Source organism: Mustela nivalis, assembly GCF_964662115.1.
Source record: "Mustela nivalis genome assembly, chromosome: 16".
NCBI lineage: Eukaryota > Metazoa > Chordata > Mammalia > Carnivora > Mustelidae > Mustela > Mustela nivalis.
The window spans coordinates 36696065-36721001 of NC_139035.1; the positions used below are offsets into that span (position 1 = coordinate 36696065).

Sequence of the window (24937 nt, forward strand, 5' to 3'; positions counted from 1 at the left end):
CACAGCTCTGTGCCCAGAATGATCCAAACCAAGTATAACTCTCCTGGGTGCTCATTTTGATGTGTAGATGCCCAGTTTCCTTCTAGAAGGGGACAAGAGGAGGTACATAGGGTGCAATGAAGGAATCATCTTACTCACATTCACAAAAAGGCATGTCGTTATCCCAGGTTACAGTATTGTCTGAGATAATACATGTAGCAGATGAAACACCAAAAAGTCGATATCTAAAGACAAAGAGATGAGTGATAACCTCCCAGCGAAATGGATATTTTAGGAAAGCTTAGTTCTTTTTCTACTGAAATGGCAAAGGATAGAATATCATATATGACAAGTAAAAGATAGAATATCATGTATGACAAGTAAGGACTCATACAAAAAGTTCAATAATCTAAAGCCAAATGAAATTTGGCTCCTGGTCAGGAAGGTTGGAGACTTAAAATCAGAAGAATAGCCCAAATTTCTTTCTCATCTATAGAAGTGGATAATCTTAAAGAGTTATCTCTAGATCAGATCAGGATGGTGATTCTGTTTTTGCTTATCTATTTTTAAGGGTAGGTGGCAATTACTTGGATTTCTTTTGAAGAACTGACAGTTTCTTGTTGAAACCACTGTTCTAATACTCATGTATTCTGGAGATGTCTCCTGCCAACTCACCCTTGATCACAAGAAAATGTAATTGTTGACCCAAGCATGACACCCGTGGGTATGAGGACAGAGCCATGGAGGAGTTCTCCAGGACTTGTACATGATTTACCTACAATGGAGAACAAAACAAAACAGAATTTGGGACTGGAATTTGGGGGATGTTCTGTGTTTTATATTAAAACCAACCTGATTGGACTTGCCAACTAGCCTACTTACACTTAATCAAAACCAATTTTGACATTTACAAAACTTCTATCTTCCAAAGGATCAATCAACTTCAGAACACTATTTGTTTAAAGTATACACTCTATATTTCCGAGTATGGATGCAAACATTATTAGGGTCAATCATAGTTTACAATCTCTATTTCCCCTTTTTATAGTCTGTCAGTTGATGGCATCATTTACCAAGTCTGTGGCTTAAAAAAACCTCATTGTCATTACTTCCTTTCTATAACTAATCCTCTCCCCACCGCTCTTCATTCAAGTGGTAACCAAATTTTAGTGACTAGATTCCAGAAATCTCTCTCCAAATCAACTATTTAGTCATTGCTGAAATCTCTAATTGGATCATTGACTAACCTACATCTTCTATACCACTGCACATAATATATTTCAGAAGTATAAACGTGACCACGCCTCTTCCTGCATTTAAAAATTTGCAGTGACTTAACCATTATTTATCAGAAGAAAAAATGCATGGCTCATTACAAATAAGCATCAGTCCACTTAATTAACTGTTATTCCCCACCACGCAACTTATACTCCAACCACACTGAATTACTATTTTTTCCAAAGATTCCCTGTTCTTTTGTACTTCTATGCTTTTGAATATGCTGTCTCCTCTACCCATAATGCCTAGATTTCCCTAATTCTCCAAGATGGCCTTTGTTATTTACTTCTCTATGGTCTCATAGAACTTTCTCTCTACAAATAAAAGAAATTACATCAGATACAGCATTTATTTAAAAGCCAGTCTTCACAGCGGGTATAGGAGTTCCTCAAAGGCAGAGACTAATTTTTGTGTATCCCCATCCCTATCACCTAGCCTAATGCTTAACACATAGCAGTTACTGAAAAATATTTCTTGAATTGCATGGATAAGAATGAAATGACACCAGTGTTCTTTGTATACTAACTTTTAATCTTACTCTCACACAGTATAGAGACCATAGAACGAATTTATGGATCTTAAAGTATTAACCAAAGTTCTTATGAATAAAAGAAACATGGAGAACCCAGAAGCCCCCTTAATTTAAGATGATTTGCTAATTTGATGGTCTTTTATCTTGAAATTAGCTCATAGAGATATGCTGATAAACCCAAAGATGCCTTTTTTACAGATTACTCACGTTTACAGAAATCCTGAGCATCTGACCACTTGGAGGTCTTTAGGCAGGTGATAAAGAATGACCTCTTGATATACCCAGGAAGACATTCATATTCCCAAGACGTCCCAACAGCAAACTCAGACTGATCACTCTTAACTTTAGGCTTAGCAAAATGATACCTTGGCAGGGGCTTACACTGACCTAGAGACAAAGACCACAGGAATATCAAAACTGGGAGAGACTGAAACTTCTACTCTGCTGCTGTTTTGTCATTACCCTGACAACTTTGATCTTTAGAAAGTAAACCTAAAATGCAGCAGTATTTTCTGGGGCAAACAACGGATCTTGCAGTATGGGTGCATATACAGAGGTAGAAGTTCAGAAGTTCCAAGACTTTTTAGGACAGACTTAGAGGAAGAACTAGAGAAAATACTTTTTTATAAAATTCCACAAAGATTCTGGAGTTTTTCCATCTTCTTACAGGTTCATTACAAAAATCTAAAACCTTATAAATAAAAACCTTCCTGGGATAGCACGGGAACTAGTACCTTAGAGACCCCTAAGCACAGCACATGTATGATCCTCTAAAGTTATTTTAACGAATTCACATTACTCTCTTAATCATTAAATCTTTTGGTCCTAGCAAGATGAAAATATTTTCATTATTCTTCATTATTTTATTCCATTAATCTAGTAGAATCATATACTCCCCTAAGAGAGCATAGTAAATATTTCTGATGGGTACTAGATAAAAGGAACTAGTCGATTTGAGACAGTTCCCTATGATTAATAATATTATTATTACTATTAATGAATCATATTATACTAGGAGATGAGTAAGAAACTGTAACACCCATATATTTGAGGATGTACCTGGAAAAGTCATTTTTCTGGGCAAAGGGACCTTTGAATAGCAAATTTATAAATCTCTTTTTCAAACAAGTTTGAGACAGGTACAGGTGAAAGTCAAAGAATAAACATGAACTAAATGAACAACTGCAACACAGAGCTCCCAAGGTTGCAGCCAGACTCAGTCTTCCTGTGGCCTGACACTTCTGTTGGAGAAGTCATGGACAGGACCTAAGAATAGCCATCACTGTTGGGACCCAGGTATCACTGGTCTTCTTCTATTTCTCGCCTCAAGTCCTTTGGTTTTCTTCCTTACCACCGCAAACGTCTCCAAGTACATACCTGTACAGAACAGCAAGACTAAAGGGAAAGTAAAGGTTTGATCTCAAAGAAGACCAGTTTCATGACCCTGGTATTACTTGTGCCAATTCATCTTAGTTAAATTATTTAATCTATAATTACATAATGTGAATAAGGACAATACCAAGTACTTCTCCACAAGCAGGAAGACCAATTTAAATCTGTAATGGTGAGTAACAATGATGGGGACCAAGATGAAATGGAGACCCAAAAGCAGCAAGAGCAGAAGGGTACTTCATAATGTTATCTTCTGAGGTGACACAAGATGAGAATTATACTTTCTGGATGATAAATAATGGGAAAATCTTATCCCCAATAAGACTTGACACTCTCTCTTTGGGGGGGACAATAGTTTTTATTTGTAATGAATTGTCAAAAATCCAGGTCACAAGAATTTCCAACAGTCGTGTTCTCTTCCATATCAGAGAAAAGGAGGTTAGTCCATGAGCCATTAAGAAATAAAGTTTTTCTTAAGGGTCACTGCACCCTCTTCACATCATTCTACAATCAAAAGAAAAAATTAGTGTAGATCCTGACTGTGTCTAAAATAGAAGACAGTGGTAAGACATTAACATGTGCATTTTTCAAACCATGTTAAAAATTGATTAAGTAAAGCAGTTTCTGGAGAACCAGGATGTATTTAACTCTATTTGGGGTTCAAGAGGCTTTACTTGGAATGGCTCAGAAATCCATTTGAAATGAATAAAGAATATACAAGGTAATAAAAATAAAACAGAAAGGTCAAAAAGCAGATAGGAGAAAAATTATGATTGAGAATGAGAATTATAATCAAATGCCTTACCACTGGGTTTCCTGGCTATTTGATCATTTTTTCAAAGACAGTTACACATTTTAACCAAGGTACTGTCCCAAACATAGGAGTATGCTGTGACCATTAGAAACAATGTTTTTACCCTCATGGAATTTATATTCCTATAGTGGGAGACAGGGACAGATAAATACCAATAAATATTATGTAAAGGATAATGTAATGCACCAAGGGTAGGGGGCAGGGAGACATAGGACTTCAGCTATTATGGTTGAGGAAAGCCTATGAAGAGGAGACATTTGAGTTGTGACTGAAGGACAGCCAATCAGGTACAGCACTGAATAAAACATTTTAGGCAAAAGCCTAACAGCAGGGATGGGTTTGCTATGCTTTAGGGATAGACAGAAAGCAAGTATGACTGGAATGTAGTGATCATACCAATGGAGTGGTGGGAGACCAAGTTAGAAAGCTAGCAGGAGGGATCATATTAGATTTCTTAGGCCACATTAAGAAGTCTAAGTGGAAAAGTCACATGGCCTGATTTACCTTTTAAAAAGAATAGTCTGGCAAGTGAGTGAAGAATGCTCTAGATTTTTTTTTTTTAGAAGTAGAAAGTGCACGTCTGGAGACTATTATAACAGTTCAGACAAAAATGAGGCTTGGACCAAATGCAGACAGTGAGAAGTGGATGAGTTTGGAATACATTTTAGAAGCAGAAACTTGGGATGCCTGGATGGCTCAAGGGGTTAAAGCCTCTGCCTTCAGCTCAGGTTATGATCCTAGCATCCAGGGATCAAGCTCTGCATCTGGGATAGGTCTCCGCATTGGGTTCTCTGCTCAGCAGGGAGCCTGCTTCCCCTTCTCTCTCTGCCTGCCTTCCTCTCTGCCTACTTGTGATCTCTGTCTGTCAAATACATAACTAAAAAAATCTTTAGAAGTAGAAACTTTTTGTTGTATTGGGGAGAGGGATAAGAAAATGGCAGGATTTAGTAACATCTTCTAAGTTACTTATGGTGACTTGAGCTACATGGCTGATGGTAATACCATGTCCTAAAGATGGGAAAGCACCATTGTGTGTGTGTGTGTGTGTGTGTGTGTTAAGGTGTGTGCAGAACTGGTTCCATGTTAGAATTGGTATATTTAACACACTTATTGGGCCCCCACATGAGGGCAGTTGGATGTACAAACTTTCCACTCAGTAGGGAGTTCAAGACTACAGATAATAAATGAGTCATCAACATATAAACAATATTTAAAACCATGAGATTGGATGAGATCTCTTCGGAAGAAGGTATGGAGAAAAGCAGAACAGGCCCAGGGCTGAGCGCCAACACCTTACAACATTTCAGATAGGGCAAAAGAGACCAAGAGTAATCATAGAATTACAGAGGGGAAAAAAAAAACAAAAACAAAAACCAGAGGGGAGAGGAAGTCAAATAACAGGAAACCCTGTTTTGGATGATGAGAATGAAAATGGTGTTAAGAGAAAGGAAGTAATAAGCTTTTGTCAAAAGACTGGGAAGATAAGGAGAGAAAAAATGACCATTGGATATGCCAGCATGAAGGTCAGTAGTAACCTTGCTGATAGTAGCTTTAGGAGAATGTGGGGGAGAGAAGACTGTCTGAGGTGGGTAAAGGAGGTAAAGAAATGTGAGCAAGCAGTGGATGAGAAGTTTTGAGAAGAGGGATGAGAAGGAAGAGAAGGGGTCATGAGAAGTCCCTGACCTGGTCCCATAAAGGATACACTGGAGCATATTTAACTGCTGGTAGGGATGATCCAAGAGAGGTACAAATGGGTGACAGAAGATGGGATATTTGCAGAAGTCAAGTCCTTGCACAGGCAAGACAGGATGGAATGCAACCATAATTCAGAAGGAGGAGTTGACTGTTGTCGGGAGGAAATATATTTTTTTCCATTGTTACAGAACCCCTCATTATGTGCTAGTGTTGAGGGATTCATCAGGCAAGAAGTCAGATAAAGACCTTGCTCTCATGAACTTGTATTCCAATGAGAGAACAAACAACAAAGTAAAAAAATGAACAAGAAGGTCTCATATGAGGACAGGTTCTCTGTGGAAAATAGAACACGGTTGTGTGATAGAGTGTGACCAAGGTTCAGACTACTTCCGATGAATCAGAGAAGGGTGGGCAGGGGAGGTGAGACCTGAAAGTTAAGGAGACAGGCAAGAGACGGTATGCAGGAAGTGGACTTCAATAAACGGAAACCGTAGTCTAAACAAATATGAACAGCAAGAAGACCAGTGTGGCTGGAGCAGAGGGAGTAAGGGGAGAGAACAGAAAATTTCAGAGAGAGACAGAGACCTGTAGTCAAGGTTAAAGAGCTAATCACATCTAATGTGATGGGAAGCCGTTGGCAGGTTTTAAGCAGGGGAGAGAGGATCTGATCTCAGATGAAGGTAGATAACTGGTAAATAAGGGAATTCCTATTTAATGATTTTATTTTCTTAGGGTAGGATGACATCAGTCTAGGCAAGAGTGAAATTTAAGAATGCAGGAAATTAGAATTGGTTTATGCAAATAAACAAAAGGAGAAAAGTGGGAAAACTCTCTAAGAAGAAAATTTGCTTCCTCTATGACTTTGCTCATAGCTGTGTACCCTATAGACAGTTGCTTCAGAATCTTCCAGAGTACTTGTTAAACTCAGTTTCCCAGGCCACACCCCAAAGGAGGGAATCTCTGAAGCATGAGACAGAACCCAAGAACTTGGTGCTTTTTAAAAGGCATCTCAATTTCTCAAAAAATTAAAAATAGAACCACCACATAATCCAGCAATTCCACCTCTGGGAATATATTGAAAGGAAATGAAAACATTAACTCAAAAAGAGATCTGTACCCACATGTTCTTTGCAGCATTATTTACAGGACATGGAAACCACTTTAGTGTTCATCAGTGGAGGAAAGGATAAAGAAGTTGTGGTATGTATATATATAATAGAATATTATTCAGCCATTAAAAATGGATACACCTTGAAGGCACTATGATAAGTGATAATAATAATAATATTATTCAGCCATTAAACATGGATACACCTTGAAGGCACTATGATAAGTGAAACATGTCACACAGAAAGACAAATATTGTACGATCTCACCCATATGTGGTATCTAAAAACAAACAGCAACCAAACAAACCGAACACCCAGAACCACACCGAATTCATAAAGAAAGAGATCAGTTTGTGACTGCTGGAGGTGTGATGGTGGGAGGGAAAATTGTAGGAAGGTGATCAAAAGGTACAAATTTCTAGTTATAAGGTAAATGAGCACAAGGAGATGATGTTCACCATGAAGACTAGAGCAAATACTGCTGTATGATATGGAGGGAAATTAAGAGAATAGATTCGAAGGATTCTCACTACAAGAAGAATTTTTTCTTTTCCTTTTATTGCATCTAAATGAGATGACGCACACCACTCCTGGGGTGACCATTTCACCATATATGTAAATGAAATCATCGCGGGTATATACCTTAAACTTACACAGCAATATGTCAATTATTCCTCAATAAAACTAGAAAAATAAATACATTTTGTAAAAGGTACTTCAAGAGCTAGTTAAGCATCCTTCAAGTCAGGAACTGGCCCAGAGTCCAGGGATAGTCTAGGGAGGGTATATAATAGAAGCAATAGTCAGGAGGGGTGTGTGGGCAAAGCATGAGCAAAGGACCATGGGGGATAGTCAGGCAAGAAGATGAACAGTGTATTCATGATTAGAAACAGTGGAGAGTTGAGGGGGACCATATTTAGATGGGATCCAACTACAAAAAGCTTGAAAGGCTGAAGACTTAGTTTTTCCTTTTTTTAAAATCCCACAGGCAGTAGGAAGTAAAGGAGTAGTATAATGAAAAAGTATATTTTAAACTTTTGGTCTTCACCATTGGCAAGTTGAAGGCTAGTATCAAGAGTAACACAGGTAAAACAATCTGAGGGGTTTGAAGTGGCGCGGGGGTGGGAGGTTGGGGTACCAGGTGGTGGGTATTATAGAGGGCACGGATTGCATGGAGCACTGGGTGTGGTGAAAAAATAATGAATACTGTTTTTCTGAAAATAAATAAATTGAAAAAATTTTAAAAAAAGAGTGACACAGGTAATCATAATACAATTAGAATATTGGTGTAAGAATGCTAAGACAAATGACAGAAGCTATGTGACAGCTAATGTGCTGGAACAGTTGACAGGCAGACCTGATCGTTAAGTGTCTTGGAGTTCAGTGACCAGAGGGCAGCTCACACTGGTACTGAGAGGAGATGAAGAACTGGGCAGGGCTGGTGAAGAACCTGATTTTTAATTGATAATATCCAGTAGGAACGGAATACTGATGAGAAGCCAGGTCTGGAACTGTGCCATGCAGATGGGTTAGGGAAAGTTGTGAACATAACACTTTTTCAAAGGAAGTTAACACATAGGAGAGAGAAAGAAAGTTACTAGTCTGGGGAAATGTTCAACTAATAGGACCAAGAGAAATTTGCATGCAGGGAGCAGACAATTTGCTTCTGTTGAAATCGAACCAATGTATCTCTACAATTAAGAAGCTGGGATGATCATACTTAAATGCCGGCTGCAGAAAATTGGGTCTCTACCAGTCTTAGGACTGATACTTAGTGGTCACAAGTAACACCCAACTTTCATTTGCCTAATTTCATGTCATATTCAAGGCAGCTCAGGAAGGTGGTAGTGCAGTTTACCACTAGCTTCATTTTACAGAAGAAGAAACTGAGGGTCAGGGAGCTATAAGACTTGCCAAAAGTCACCCAGTTATTGAGGTCTGCAGAGACCTTAACTAGGAATTCGCTGTGTTCTGGAGATAATGAGAAAGTCAGATCCACAAGTAGCCAAGAGACTCTAATCTTAACAAACTACTATATTTCTGTAAAATTAAGTCACTTGGGGGGTAGGGTGGGGTGTTAATAAAGCTAGCTTTGTGCGCACACCTGCAGGTTGAATGAGACCTTCTGGAGCCCTTACCATTAAAGGAATAAGTAATACGAAGATGACTGTAGTTTTGATTCACATTACCAACTTTTCTCAATAGCTGCAGGTGTTTCTCATTTAGAATGTCTTTACCAGCAACACATCAAAGTTCAGAAACCATGAAAACCCCGCGTCAGAACCAGACATTATTCTTACTGGGGAAGTCAGCGGGACGTCTTTCACACATCACGGGTAGGTTCTGGTTACTTGGCCAGCGTTAGCGCTTACAGACCTCAGGCAGAGAGCGATGAGCATCTGCTGGGTCCCGGGAGCCGAGAGCCCATGCAGAGCAGAGAGAGTGGCCCCAACCCCAGAAGGAGCACCAGATCCTGGGGGTCCCCCAAAGCGAGCGGAAGGCTGTCAAGCATCCAGCACTGATCGGACCTTCTCGCTTATTCACTCTGCTTTGCACCGCCGCAGAGAGGCCGTCCCTGCCCCAGACGTGTCCCTACCCGCCCCTCCCAGCTCACCGAGAACCCCTGGTGCGATGACAGCCAGGCAAACGCAGAGCAGGCCCGCAGCGCCCATGCCCCGGCGGGAGCCCCAGCGGCAGGATGCGTTGCGAGACACTCGAGCCTCGGACAGCTCCGGGAGAGGAGGGCTGAAGCAGGAGACAGCTGAAAGCTAGGGCACGGGGCCCTTAAATAGAGTTTGTCGCCACGTGCTAGCTTTGCGCGCACACCTGCAGGTTGCCTGGGGCCGGACGCCAGCGCGTGTTAGATCCGCCCGGCCCGGGCTCTGGGGTGCGGGCGGGAGGGGGCGAAGGGGCCAGGGGCAGGGGGGCGGAGCGACTGTGACCCGGTCTTTGGCTCTGGCTCTAGCCCTCAGCGCTGTGGCTTTCCAACTTTTTTTTTTTTTTCTTTTCTTTCTTTCTTTCTTTTTTTTTTTTTTAACCGAACAATATCCTGCATCCACTTTTGTCTCTCTGGAGAAATGAAACAAGTTTCACAAAATAGTACTCACTCTTGCTAATCTATAATGCCCTCTCCTATTGTTCTATTCTATTCTGTGCTATGCCACGCCATGCCATGCCATGCCATTCCAAAATTCTGGTTTGAATCCAATAAATTTATTTCAAAAGCTATTAAAGCTTCAAGTCCTCCGTTTAAAGAAACAGTTTACTTAGAAAGGAAATTTATAAATAGCAGCCACGTCTCCTCTTATGCCCTTTTTATTTTGAGGCAATTTCTACAGAATATTTCGAGAATGGTGCAAAGAATTCCCATATATCCATCACCCAGATTACCTAATGTTAACATTTCACTATATTTCTTTTATCATTCTCTCTCTCTTTACATAGACAGAGATAGATAGCTATAGGTGTAATTACCTATATATAGAGCGATCTAGATATACACACATACATATATATGATTATATAATTATAATTACATAATTGTTATTTTGGGACTGAGATAAGTAAAATAGAGGCATGATACTCCTCTAAATTCTTGGTACATTTCTTAAAAACAAGGACATTCTCTTGCATAACTACAGTACAATGAACAAAAACAGGAAACATTGAAATATTATCTAAGTGACAGGTTATATTCACATATTTCGAATCATCTCAATAATTTTTATTATTGCAATCTCTCTCTCACCCTTTCATTTTTCTGGTCCAGGATCATTCAAGGATCACACACTACATTTGATTATTATGTCTTTTCTTCCTCATTTACCTGGAAAAGATCCTGGTCTTTTTTATGTTTTTCATGACCTTGACATTTTTGAAGAGTACGCAGCAAGGGTTTTTATAGAATGACTTTTAAATTAGTTATCTCTTGCATAGTAACAAATTACCCTAAACTTATTGATTTAAAGCAAGAATAAGTATTTATTATCTCACACAGTTTCTGTGTGTCAGGAACTCAAGAGCAGCTTAGCTAGGGGGTTCTGGCTTGGGCTTTCTTGAGGTTGCATTTCAAACATCAGCCGGAAGTGCAGTTATCTGAAGGCTAGATTGGAACTGGAGGATCTCCACCCAAGAGGGCTCAGTCATGGCTATTGGCTGCAGCTCTCATAGCCCCAAAATGTAGACCTCATCATAAGACTATTTGAGTCTCCTGGTGACATGGCAGCTGGCATTTCCCAGAAAAAGAGAGAAAGGCAGAAGCCACAATGTCTTTAATAATTGATTCCCCGAAGTCACACTATGTTATTTTTACAATATCCTATTGGATACTGTGATGGTTAATTTTAACGTGTCAACTTGACTGGGCTGTAGAATGCTCAGATATATAGTCAAACACTATTCCGAATCTTTCTATAAGGGTGTTTTTGATGAAATTAACATTTTTTAGAGTAGTAACTGATATATTTATTTTTATTCTTCCCATTTTATTTTTTCCCCAGTTTTACTGAGATATAATTGACAGTTAAGGTATATAACATAATGATTTGCTAATGATTACCCTGGTTAACTACCATCCCCTATATAGTTAGGATTTTTTTCTTATGATAAGAACTTCTAAGATCTATTCTTTTAGACACTTTTAATATGCAATACAGTATTGTTAACTACAGTCACTATGCTGTACATTACATCCCCAGAATTTATCTTCTAACAGGAAGTTTGTGCCTTTTGATCATCTTCACCCATTTTCTGCATTTCCTGCCTTTGCCACCTCCGGCAATCACTAGTCTGTTCTTTGTTTCTACAGGTCAATTTTCTTAGATTTCACATATAAGTGAGATCACATAGGATTTGTCTTTCTCTGTATGACTTATTTCACTTAACATAATGCCCTCAAGGTCTATCTATGTTGTTACGAGTGGCAAGATTGTATTCTTTTATACGGCTGAGTAATATAATATATATACTGGAATATTCCAATATATTGGAGTAATATTCATAAAGATGTAATATTCATATATATTTGCATATATGCATATGTGTCTATATAATTATATACTCTTTTTTAAATATTTTATTTATTTATTTGACAGACAGAGAGAGAGAGAGAGCACAAGCAGTGCAGTAGCAGGCATAGGGAGAGGAAGAAGCAAGCTCTCTGCAGAGCAGGGGAAGCCCAAATGTGGGACTCGATCCCAGGACCCCAGGATCATAACCTGAGCCGAAGCTGGTTGCCTAACCAACAGAGAATCCCAGGCACCCTCTCCCTCTCCTTTTGCCTCACCCCCAACTCGTGCTCTCTCTCTAAATAAATAAATAAAGAAAGAACATTTATATATATTTATAATATTTCTGGGAATTTTCAGTTTGTTCTCTATAGTTAAGAGTCTCTTTCTTGGTCCGCGTCTCTCTTTCTCTTATTCCCCTTTGCTCATTTGTTTTGTTTCTCAAATTCCACACATGAGTAAAGTCATATGATATTTGTCTTTTTCCAACTGACTTATTTTGCTTAGCATAATACTTTTTAGCCCATCCTTTTTTATTTTTTAATTTTTGCAAAAAAAAAAATTGCAAAACTTTAAAATTTTGCCTTACCATAGCTCCAAATGTCAGAATTATATAAAATGGTATGATAGAGAAATGTCACTTCTATTACTTCTACTCTCACCCCTTTCCTTTCAAATCCATTTCCATAGTTTCTAGCTTATGTGTCTTCTTCAATTTTGCCCAAATAAGACACATGTATATCTTCTTATTTATCTTCCTTATTACATAAAAAGAAAGCATGCTCTGGGTCCTTATTTACACCTTGCTTTTTTTTTTTTTTTAACTTAATAGATACACTGGAATTCACCCCGTATAAGCTCAGAGATATTCCTCCTTTATTTACAGCTTATAGTGGATCTACAATAATATATTTAACCATTTTCCTATATATGGACATATAAGTTATACCTAATATTTTGCAATTCTATGCAGTGATGTAAGGAATAACTCTGTGCATAATTATTTTTAAATGTTGAAAGTATATCTTCGGTGCAAATTCTTAAAAGTGAGATTCTTCATTTAAAAGGAAAATACATATTTAGTTTTGTTATATATTACCAAGTTCCCTCACTAAGAGTTATATCAACTTCCACTCCTACCTGGAATATATGAGAGCATCTCTTTTCACAGACTCTTGTTAATCAAATGTGTTATCATTATAGTTTTTAATTTTAGCCAATCTAATAGGTGAGATATTGTATCTCGGTGTACTTTTGATGTGCATCTCTCTTATTCTGAGTGAGCTTGAACATATAAATAGGCTTAATCGCCATTTTTAAATTCTTTTGTGAATTCTCAGTTCATCTTTTAAAAATTTTCTACCGTTTTTGCAAATATTTTTTTCTAGCTAGTCAGTTATTTTTTGATATATTTTTATTTATTTATTTCTCCAAATTTTTATTCAAATTCTAGTTAGTTAACAGATAGTGAAATATTGGTTTCAGGAGTAGAATTTGGTCATTCATCACTTACAGACAACACCCAATGCTCATCAAAACAAGTGTTCTCCTTCTTACCCACCGCCCACCTAGTTCATCCCCACCCACATATCCCTCCATCAACCTTCAGTTTGTTCTCTATCATTAGGAGTCTCTTATGGCTAGTTTCCCTCCTCTCTCTCTCTCTTTTTGCCTCCTTTCCATATGTTTCTGTTTTGTTTCTTAAATTCCACATCTGAGTGAAATCATATAGTATTTGTGTTTGTCTCTGTCTTACTTATTTCACTTAGCATAGAACACTCTAGCACCATCCACATGGTTGCAAATGGCAAGGTTTCATTCTTTTTGATGGCCGAGTAATATTCATATATATATATGTGAATACATATGAATATACATATGAATATTCTGTAATATTCATATATTCATATTCAAATGTTATAATATATATGTTATGTATGAATATATACATACATACATATATATCATATTATACATCACAACATATATACCCTACTTATACATACATATATATCATACCTTCTTTATCCATTTATCAGTCAATGGACATTTGGACTCTTTCCACAGTTTGGCTATTACTGATAATGCTGCTATAAATAGTGGGTGCATATACCCCTTTGAATCTGTATTTTTATATCCTTTGGGTAAGTATCTAATTTTTATATCCTTTGGGTAAGTACCTGCTGGATTGTAGAACAGTTCTAGTTTTAGGTGTTTGAGGAACCTCCATACCCTTTTCCAGAGTGGCTGCACCAGTTTGCATCCCCACCAACAGTGCAAGAGATCTCCCCTTTCTCTGCACCCTTGCCAGCACCTGCTGTTGCCTGTGTTGTTAATTTTAGCCATTCTGACAGGTGCAAGGTGATATCTCATTGTCGTCCTGATTTGTATTTCCCTGATGATGAGTGAAGAGGAGTCTTTTCATGTGTCTGTCGGTCATGTCTTCTTCGGAAAAATGTTTATTCATATCTTCTGTCCATTTTTTAACTGGATTATTCATTTTTGGGGTGTTGAGCTTTATTAAATCTTCATAGACTTTGGATACTCACCCTTTATCAGATATGTCATTTGGAAATATCTTCTCCCATTCTATAGGTTGCCTTTTTGTTTTGTTAATTGTTTCCTTCCTGCTGTGCAGAAGCTTTTTATTTTGATGAAGTTCCAGTAGCTTATTTTTGCTTTTGTGTTCCTTGCCTCAGGAGGTCTAACCTAGAGTGCCTTCAACTCCTTGCTATTACAATGCTATCATGGGGCGCCTGAGTGGCTCAGTGGGTTAAGCCGCTGCCTTCGGCTCAGGTCATGATCTCAGGGTCCTGGGATCGAGTCCCGCATCGGGCTCTCTGCTCAGCAGGGAGCCTGCTTCCCCCTCTCTCTCTCTCTCTCTGCCTACCTCTCCATCTACTTGTGATTTCTCTCTGTCAAATAAATAAATAAAATCTTTAAAAAAAAACAATGCTATCATGAACATCCTGGTATATATACTATATGGCATTATAAAATAATTTCTTTGAGAAATGTACCTAGGAGCAGAATTACTGAGTTATACTGGGTATGTATGTTATTCAATGGAATAATACCAGTTTGGATCCTCTGCACCATTCTGTATTCCTAGCCACAGTGAATTAGTGTCCTTCTCTCTCCATATCCTTGCCAACCCTAGATATTATCCAGCTTTCTATTTTTTCTCATCTCATAAGTCTGCAAATAATGTGTTTGTGGGTTTTTTTACCTTGTAAATATTAAAAAAATTTATGTTCTCAAATTGATCAATATTTTTAAAATTATATTCAGATTATGAACCATAGTAAGAAAACCTTTACATACCACATAGATTATAAAGTGATTCACCCATATTTTCTTGCACTTGTGTCATTTTCTTTATTTTACAGGTAAATCCACAAAACATTTGGTGTTTATTCTTGTGCTTGTTCTTGGCTTTTCTAACTCTATTCATTTGCAGATAAACACCTTTCACCAGTACCAAAACCCAAGTTCTTAGCAGTTAAGAGTGTTGGGTGACTAGTATCCTGCAGTGATCCTATGTAAGTTTTTGTTAGAAAAAAAAATCACTTCTTTCTGCCCCAAACTGTACAGTAATTTCCTATGAAAACTAATGTCTTAACTTCGACCTACATGGTCCTATATGACCTGGTTGTCTTAACCTCTCTGAATTTATTTGCTGCTGCTTTCCCCTACCTTCCCCTGCTCCTATGGCAAAGTCCTCCGTTGTTCTAAGATATAGCCATCATGCTCTGACAAAGGTCCTTATACCTCAGAATGTCTTGTTTCCTCTGCCTGAGGCTCTACTCCTGAATACTTTTTCTTCTATGATTTTTATTTATTTTTGAAAGAGGGAGAGAGAGAGTGCATGAGCACAAGCAGGGGGAGGAGCAGAGGGAGAAGCAGACTCCCCTCTGAGCAGGGAGCCCTGGTCCTTGATCCCAGGACCCCAAGATCATGACCTGAGTTAAAGGCAGATGCTTAACTGACTGAGCCACCCAGATGCCCCGAATACTTGTAAATAAGAAACTCAGCTTTTCCCCTACCTATAGGGGAAAAAAAAAACAAAAAACCACCACCAACAACAAAAAACAGTACTTCCTCACTGTTTCTTCCTTGTGTGTTCCCTTCCTTTAGTTTTACATAGAACACTTTACTTCTGTTCACCAAATGCTTGTGGGGTTTCCCGTGCAACAAGAAGCAAGTCTCAACACCAGCAAGCTGTCCTACAAGTTAATTCAATTCTGACACTGTCTATCTGAAGATAGCACTGGAACTCACAGGTTAAGGGCTGAGTCCCATAAGACTACCGCTCCCCACCCCCACTTCAGACACCTGTGCTTCTGACTGACCAACTGTAGGTCACAGGTTCTGATGACACCCTCCTCAGATTAGTAATTTGCTAGAGTGACTCAGAGAACTCAGGGAAACGTTTTTATTTACCAGTTTATTAAAGGACAAGATAAAGTTTACACATGAACAACTAGGTGAGGAAATATAATGGGGTCTGGGAGGGTCCTGAGCACAAGAGATTTTGTCCCTGTGTAGTTGGGGTGCATCACCCCCCTTCCAGTGTGGATGTGTTCACCATCCTGGAAGTTCTCCAAATCTTGAACTCTTGAGATTTTATGGAGGCTTTCTCATATAGGTATGATCACAAGATATGTTGCATTTGAGGGCAAATGTCAAGTTTTACTACAATCAGGAAAAAAAGCCTTGTAGGGAATTGCATAAGGTAGGCAATTTGATCTAAAATTTTTAAATTAAGCTGGGTAACCCAGAGGGGTATTGTGGTCCATGTTGTACACCTGAAATTGATATACTGTTTTTGTCAACCATTCTTCATTAAAAATAAAAATTTTAATTTCAACACCTCAATAATCCAGTTAAGAAATGGGCAGAAGACATCAATAAACATTTTTCCAAAGAAGACATCTAGATGGCTAACAGACACAGGGAAAGACGCGCAACATCATTCATAATCAGGGAAACACAAATCAAAACTACGATGAGATAGCACCTCACACGTGTCAGAATGGCTAAAATTAACAACGCAAGAAACAACATGTGTTGGTGAGGGTGCAGAGGAAGAGGAATCTCTTGCACTGTTGGTGGGGATGCAAACTGGTGCAGCCACTCTGGAAAGCAGTATGGAGGTTCCTCAGAAAGTTAAAACTAGAACAGCTCTACAATCCAGCAATTGCACTATTAGATATTTACACAATGGATACAAAAATACAGATTTGAAGGGATACATGCACCCACTGTTGATAGCAGCATTATCAGTAATAGCCAAACTGTGGAAAGAGCCCAAATGTCCATTATCTGATGAACAGAAAAAGAAGAAGTGGTATGGGGTGCCTGGGTGGCTCATAGGGTTAAGTCTCTGCCTTCAGCTTGGGTCATGGTCTCAGGGTCCTGGGATCGAGCTCTGCATCAGGCTCTCTGCTCCGCAGGGAGCCTGCTTTCCTTCCTCTCTCTCTGCCTGCCTCTTTGCCTATTTGTGATCTCTCTCTGTCAAATAAATAAAATTTTTTAAAAATCTGAAAAGAAAAGAACCACAGACTTATTTCTATTTAAAAAAAAAAAAAGAAGTGGCATATATATGTATAATGGAATATTAATCACCTATAAAAAAGAGTGAAATCTTGCACTTGCAATGATGTGGGTGGAACTAGAGAGTAGTATCCTAAGCAAAATAAGTCAATCAAAGAAAGACGAATACCATATGATTTCACTCACATGTGGAGTTTAAGAAACAAAACAGACAAACATATAGGAAGTGAGCCAAAAGAGAGAGAGAAAGGAGAGAAACAAGCCATAAAAGACACCTAAGGATAGAGAACAAACTGAGGGTTGATGGAAGGATGTGGGTGGGGATGTTCTAGGTGGATGATGGGTAGGAAAGAGGACAATTGTTATGATGAGCATTGGGTGTTGTATGTAAGTGATGAAACCAATATTGTACTGTATGTTAACTAACTAGAATTTAAATAAAAATTTAAAAAGAAAAAATTAGGGGCGCCTGGGTGGCTCAGTTGGTTGAGCAGCTGCCTTCGGCTCGGGTCATGATTCCGGGGTCCTGGGATCGAGCCCCGCGTCAGGCTCTCAGCAGAGAGCCTGCTTCTCTCTCTCCTCGTCTCCCTGCCACTCTGCTTACTTGTGCTCTCTCTCTAGCTGTCAAATAAACAAATAAAAATATTTAAAAAAAGAAAAAATTAAAAATTTAAAAATTAAAATTAAAAACAACTTCAAAGATTGAAATCATGAAGTGTACTTTTTTATCTAAATGTCATTAAATCTAAACTCAGTAAAGCACAAATAATTTTAAAGATCTATATACTTGAAAATTAAGATAGACATGTTTAAGTAATACCTGCAGCAGAGAAAAATCACAATAAAATTAACATATATTTACATGCATTTAAAAGTGAACCATAAAGGAGATATCACATTAAAATTTGTGGAATTCAGCTAATGCAGTTTCTAGATGAAGGTCTAAATCTTACATGGATATTGAAAAGAAGAAAGTCTAAAAAACATCTGTTTTAAGATGTTAGAAAACGAAACCAAAGAAAGTAGAAGTTGATACTAAAATAAGTAAAAATCAATCAAATAAAAAATAAATAAAAAACAAGTCCTTTTCTCCCCCAAGATATTATCTATTTATTTGACAGAATGAGAGATAGCACAAGCAGTGGGAGTAGCAGGCAGAGGGAGAGGAAGAAGAAGGCTCCTTGCTGAGCAAGGAGATTCATGGAGGTTTGATCCCAGGACCCTGGGATCAGGACCTTAAGCTGAAGGCAGCCGCTTAACCAACTGAGCCACCCAGGCACCTCGAGATAAGTCCTGTTCTTGAAACAGTCTAATTAGTGAACAAATAATTCGTGAGAGTATTCAAAAAGAGAGAAAGGATAAAAATAAAGTAATGGTGCATATTGGTAATGTACAAAGGGTCCTTACTGAAGATGGGTCAAGAGCACCAGCTAAGTTTGTTGAACGGTCTAACCCAGAAGCCCCTAGCAAATTACTTCCCAGTCCGTGATTTACCAAAAGATAAAATCTATGTCCCTGTGATCAGTTTTGGAACTTCCAAGCTTCTGGCGAATTATAAAAGAGACTGATATCAAATCACCCTAAATATTTTCTGTCTGGTTCCCTTTTCTTACAAAAAAATTACATTCATGCTTCAGTTAGCATATCCTAGCTCCAGCACAGAGCAAGTGCCCATGTACACATGGGGGCTAACATATCTGCAAGCTGTGGTTTTCAGTGATGACAGTCCCTGGGACGTGAACCTCTTGGGGAATTGCCAAGAACACGTGTACAGTGGCTGTATAGTTCACCTATCAAGCCACAAGAGAAGAAAGTCATTTTTCATGACCCAATTTTTCCCAACTCAATTTTTTTTTTTTTTAAGTCATGACACTAATCCTGTTATGGCTTAATATGGAATTTTAAAACAGAGGCAATGTTTCTACTACCTAATTAAATTAACATTACTTGAAATGTGGGTCTCTTGGATACAATAAAAAGTCATATGTCAAAGAAAGAAAGAAAAGAAAGAGAGAAAGAAAGAAAGAAAGAAAGAGGCAAGGCCAATTCCTAGAGATTTCCTGGAAAAAAAAAATTGGTCAGTTAATTTAAAAAGCAGAAGAGGAACTACTCCCTTTGGGGGGTTTCCATACTGGCTTAGTGGGTGTGTAATGCTGGACTCTCAATAGTGAAAGAAGTTCATTCAGAAGTCACATAAAGAAGAATATTCTTTCTTTTTTGGAAAGCAGGATTCATGTAGTATCAGACTGAGTAGAATCAGTGTCTAGATCCTTGCTAGGACAATTCCTCCCCTGCCCCCGGCCCAAACCAGTTGATTATTTCTCTGAGCCGTCAGTTTAGAACCAGTGCCCTCAATAGTGAGTTGTCTCAGAATACTTCTATTACATAATTCCAATCAAGGAATGACTTGTTCACAAAAATGGTCAAACTTGCATTTTAGAACCTTAAGACCAGTTGGTATAGTGTTCCTGGTGATAAGGATGTGGGCTGGTCAGGAGGCTACAGGACAAGGACATTGTAGGGGCTTTCCAGGCTACCTAAATCCTTCCAGACATTTCCTCACCATTCCTGTTCTCATTCCTTCCAAGTCAAGGTGGAAGAGATTTTGCTACCATTTGGACATACCTTCCTGTAAAAATTGTGGATTTACATATCATAGCTCCCTGTATCTAACATATTTCAGATCTTGTGTTTGTGGGCTACTGAAGCAAAGACTTGACACAGCTTTTAGAGGTACAGAATACTCACCACATGCCTCCCGCACACGCCTCTGTGACGGAGACAGATTGCAGTCATCCGTGGCCTCTCTGTGGCTCCTGGGATGGCCACATTCAGATAAGCCCTGAGGGCTTACTAAGTAGTGCAGGAGTGTACCCTTTCACACTCCTTCCAGAATTCTCCACTTTTTCTTCATAGCCCCTCGGTTTCTGTTACTTGGGGGTTATTCAAATTTTCATGTAAACAAAGATCTTTTGTTTCAAGTAGACACTGGATTAGTTATGGCTCATTGTCTTTATTTCTACTTGTTCCTGACATGGGAAGAAGTCCTATAGCTGATCTTACTTTGGAGTTGGCTTTTAAAAAGAACTTGGGCAAACTAATCTACTGATGACACTAAATGAAGATTCAAACACTTAAGACAGAAGGTCATTCAAAAGAAATCATGTGCCCTAATTTTCTCAGCAATCAACTATTTTTAAAAAAATTTTTATTGAAGATTTGAAAATCAAGGAAAGGCAATACCAAGTGATACAGATTCCTAGTAGTTGACTAAAATATATAAAGAAGCTCACAGAAGAACAAAATGGGCTTTTATGAAAACCCAGGAGCATTTGGTATTCTAATAGGAAGCAAATTTTCCTAAATTGGAATTCAGTTTGTGTATTAAGAAAAATTAGGAAGAATTGTTCTCAACACTGGAAATAAGGCAAAGAGTAAGAAAGTAAGTGGCTTTGAAATTTATCACAATCTAAAAGCTCTAAATTTGGTAGTGAATATAACAAATAGTATAATTGACTCAGTGAAGACATTAATTTGTTCATGACAAAAATAGTGATATGCACAGAAAGTTGATAAACTTCCTAAGGCAACTTCCTAAAGCAATTTTAACACACCTACAAAAGTTTCAAATTAGTATGCTCCCTTGCATTTGTAGGGTTTGAGAATTAAAATAAAAACAATTAAACTCAGAATCAATAACAAATCATGAAAACAATCAACATAACAAAAACTTCATTTTATAAACTTTGCCAAGGATCCCTTTTTAAATGTCCCAGATAGTCTAAAACAATTTGAGAGTTTGCTATTGTTAGGCACATTTGGTAGCAGTAGATTGATGATAGCAAATACTTACAAATACAGCAAGTGGATGAAAGTTCATAAAGTGTTTACAACTTGAATCCCAAGACAACTGACAGTCAATATCTTGAAGCATGCAGACCTACACAGTTTCCCTTTTCATTCCAATTATTGTGGAGCAAAGATGCATATTAATAGTGACAGCATATAAGAAATTTAGACTATCATCCCCAAACTAAATCTTCCAGAAAGCCTATAAGTTCTTGCTAGCTGACATATAATTTCAAGTGGTAATTAACAATAATTTTAGTTCTACTGTAATATATGGCAAATAAAAAAAAATAGAACCTTTCTTCCTTCAGAAAGAAAGAAAGCATTTCATGCACTGAGGTTAAATAATGCATGAAAATATTGATGAGCCACTACGATGAAACATATTATCTATTCCTATTAGGAACCATTTCCAGCCATCCTAAGTTACAGGGAATTCTCCAGTATATTAAAGATCACACACCTACAACTTCGCTTCTCCAAAACGCTTTGTGTAAGAAGTAGACTAAGTAATAAAATGTATACTTGCTCAAATTGATTAGACTTGGACTTTTCCTCTAGGGATTCTTTTGTTTCATAGGCCATTGCTGCTGCATTGGCTGGTGATTTTGCAAGCCTACCAGTAGTCATGAAGATTGGTTCATAGACTTTGTACCACCTTAAATAGCGTCTAGAACAGGACCCCCTCCAAGCAGAAAGAACCCCGCGCTGGGAACCTAGCTTGGACACTAGTCCCTGCTTTTGCTTTGAGTAGAGCATACCTGCTCCGTATGCAGAGGTTCTATTTTTAGGCCTCAGTAAAAGGTTTTGTTGTTTGTTTATTCCTCCCTTTTACTGCATTAATTTTGAATTACTCCCACATTGCATCACACTCTCCCTCTACCTTTAATAACATTGGTTTCTTCAATTGTTAAAATTTCCACTGTCACGATTCTCCCATTCTCTTCACTTAAGTCTACTTGGAAAAGTAAAGAAGCTTCTGCTGAGCCACAAGTCAGTCTCCCAGTGCATTTAAATTCATATCTTTGGGACACCTGGGTGGCTCAGTTGGTTAAGCAGCTGCCTTCGGCTCAGGTCATGATCCCAGCGTCCTGGGATCGAGTCCCACATCGGGGTCCTTGCTCGGCAGGGAGCCTGCTTCTCCCTCTGCCTCTGCCTGCCATTCTGTCTGCCTGTGCTTGCTCTCTGCCCCCCCCTCTCTGATAATTAAATAAAATCTTAAAAAAAAATAAATTCATATCTTTAATTGTACAAAAAAATCTGAAGGAGGTTTACCAAATGGTAAGCTTTGACAAAGTTCGGTATTGGGTTCACAGTTATCATTCTCTTTTTCCTGTGAGTTTGAAATATTTTTAAATGAGGAAGGAAGTATATGTCATTGGAACAGGTGGTTTGCATTGGCAGCTAGAAAACCTGGAGTCAGAAATAAGAAAGTTGGTGGTGTGTAACCCGTCATGTCCAGCAAGGTTAATGTTGAGTTTGTGGGAACGTGAGCATCGACTCAGCCAAGAAACTTGTCTCAGGAGGTCATGCCAAGGGCCCATATCAGTGGCTTAATGTTGGAATATTGTGAGAGGTTTACAAAAGTAAGTTGGGGCTCACTCCCAGAGATTCTGATTTAATTGGTTGAAGAGAGACATTAGTAATTTTGAAAAGTTCCCCGAGTGATTCTAGTGTACAATCTGGGTTGAGTGCCACAGGGTAGAATTGGGTTTATTTCAGAAATATCCTTCAGTTTATCTTCCTTGTCTGTTTTCTCAAATTCCAACTTAAAAAGTGACCTTCTGAGGTCTAGACTCCTACACAGAGAAGGGAGGGGAGGATCTGTGCAGGGGATATGAATATCCTGGGCCCTGGAAAATTTATACAATTTATAGATACAGTTCCTTGGAAGTTCTGTTAGTGTGAGTCTAACAGAGACCAATCCGTGATGCTGGTAAAAGCAAATTTCTGAAACTTTGAAGTAAAAAAATCAGGTCTTGGAATGTAGGTTCACCTTGTAGGAACCTTGTCTAGGTGGCAATCTGGTCTGATTTTCTCACCATCTCACTCTTTCTTTTTACCTGATCAATAACCCCTTGATCGATCATTATCCTCAAGTAAACTCAAATATATAACATGATCTGTAAGGCTTTATGATCTGGATACCGCAGCTCCAGGTCTTGTCTTCACCTTCACACTACCAAATTGTTTGCTTTACCCCCTGAACGTGCCAAGTCTCTGAGATTTCAACCTTGAACCAATTATTCCCTTGCCTGGGATTTCTTTTCCAACTCTTTTACCATGAATGCTACCCACCATCTCTCTTTGGGACAAATCCCACTCCTGTCTCAGCTTCCAAATATAAAGTTCACACCACCTGGGGCTCTTCCTCCTCATATTTTTAAAAGTTTGCAGCTGAGCCATCCAGGCACCCCTCTGGTGAATGTTTTAAATAACATTTTAATATTAGTCTTAATAGAAATGGTTCTGTATAAATTAGAATTTGACATTCCACTTTTATTACTATAAAGAAAAGGTATAGGTCAGAGTAAAACTGTTGGAATGGACTGTTTTGTCCATGAGACAGCAGTTATCTTACTCATTAAAAATGCTCCCTGGGGCGCCTGGGTGGCTCAGTAGGTTAAGCCTCTGCCTTCGGCTCAGGTGGTGGTCTCAGGGTCCTGGGATCGAGCCCCACATCGGGCTCTCTGCTCAGTAGGGAGCCTGCTTCTTCCTCTCTCTCTGCCTGCCTCTCTGCCTACATGTAATCTCTGTCTGTCAAATAAATAAACAAAATCTTTTTAAAAAATGCTCCCTATATTTGATTCTGTATAAATTAGGATTTGACATTCCATTTTTACTGCTATAAAGAAAAGGTATAGGTCAGAATAAAATTGTTGGAATGGACTGTTTTTTCCACGAGACAGCAGTCATCTTACTCATTAAAAATGCTCCTTATGTTTTATAACCAAAAAGAAAAAAAAGTTTGCAGTCACATTTCTATTGGCATGAATGCTCTCTTTTAGCGTAATATTATTTATACCATATGAATATTCATTCTTTTCCTGTCCATACAATGTTGTTACCATTTGCCCAAATGCAAAGTGATTTCTCTTAAAACATTGAGTCTCCTATACATTTTTAATCTCAACCCAAAATGTTTTTTCCTCATTCGTGCATTTAGCAAGCATTAATTGGGAATTTACTGTGCTCTAGGCCCTGTTCTGGGTCTTAGGAAAACAATCTTGACAAGGATCATTAGCATCTACTCATTCTTTGGGTCTCAATTTAGATCTTACTACTTCCAAGGAGCATTCCTGACTCTTCATCCAGGCTTATGTTTCTTTATCATCCCCTAGTTTCTGGATTGCCTAATAACCCAAGGCTTTTCATACTCTAGAATCACCTGTTTGTTTGCCTATACCCCTATATTCATCTCAGGGTTTGAAATCTGTGAAGGCAAATCTAGTTTATTTACTGACCTATCCCTACTACCTAGGCAATGCCTGGCACCATAGTTAAGATTTAACAAATATTTGCGAGGAATAAAGATTTTCTAGGACCATAGGAAAGGATTTGAAGTTTTGATGGTGATAATGAGATTTCTCTTTGAGTGGGTTTATGCTATTGACAGCCAGACAAAGGGAACCAGGTTTGGGGGGGAAATATAGACTAAAAATGTGCCAAGAGGGTAAAAGCATGAAGTAACAAAATCTCCGAGAGCACACAAGGAGAGAAGAACTGA

The 24937-nt window shown here is 38.4% G+C and overlaps 1 protein-coding gene and 2 long non-coding RNA genes across 18 annotated transcripts in view; 2 read left to right on the plus strand and 1 right to left on the minus strand.

Moving 5' to 3' along the window:
• CR2 (complement C3d receptor 2) overlaps nt 1-9777 on the minus strand; it is a 35372-nt gene extending 25595 nt beyond the window's left edge. For 3 of the 16 annotated variants that reach the window (XM_082701841.1, XM_082701840.1, XM_082701839.1), the window contains exon 1: nt 9414-9777. In XM_082701841.1, coding sequence (XP_082557967.1) covers nt 9414-9471 — 58 coding nt within the window. In that variant the 5' untranslated portion in view covers nt 9472-9777. Of the gene's footprint in view, nt 1-138; nt 225-654; nt 755-1996; nt 2177-9413 lie in introns of all 16 variants that reach the window. The other 13 variants (XM_082701842.1, XM_082701834.1, XM_082701848.1 and 10 more) reach the window with 13 other exon arrangements.
• The window catches only part of LOC309849384, a 61291-nt gene continuing 40901 nt past the window's right edge, over nt 4548-24937 (plus strand). The window contains exon 1 of the long non-coding RNA XR_014303676.1: nt 4548-4567. This is a non-coding gene — a long non-coding RNA (uncharacterized lncRNA). The remainder of the gene's footprint in view (nt 4568-24937) is intronic.
• Nucleotides 5431-9419, plus strand: LOC309849387. Its single transcript, XR_014303682.1, has 3 exons — nt 5431-5518; nt 7788-7885; nt 9364-9419. It is a non-coding gene; the product is annotated as an uncharacterized lncRNA (long non-coding RNA).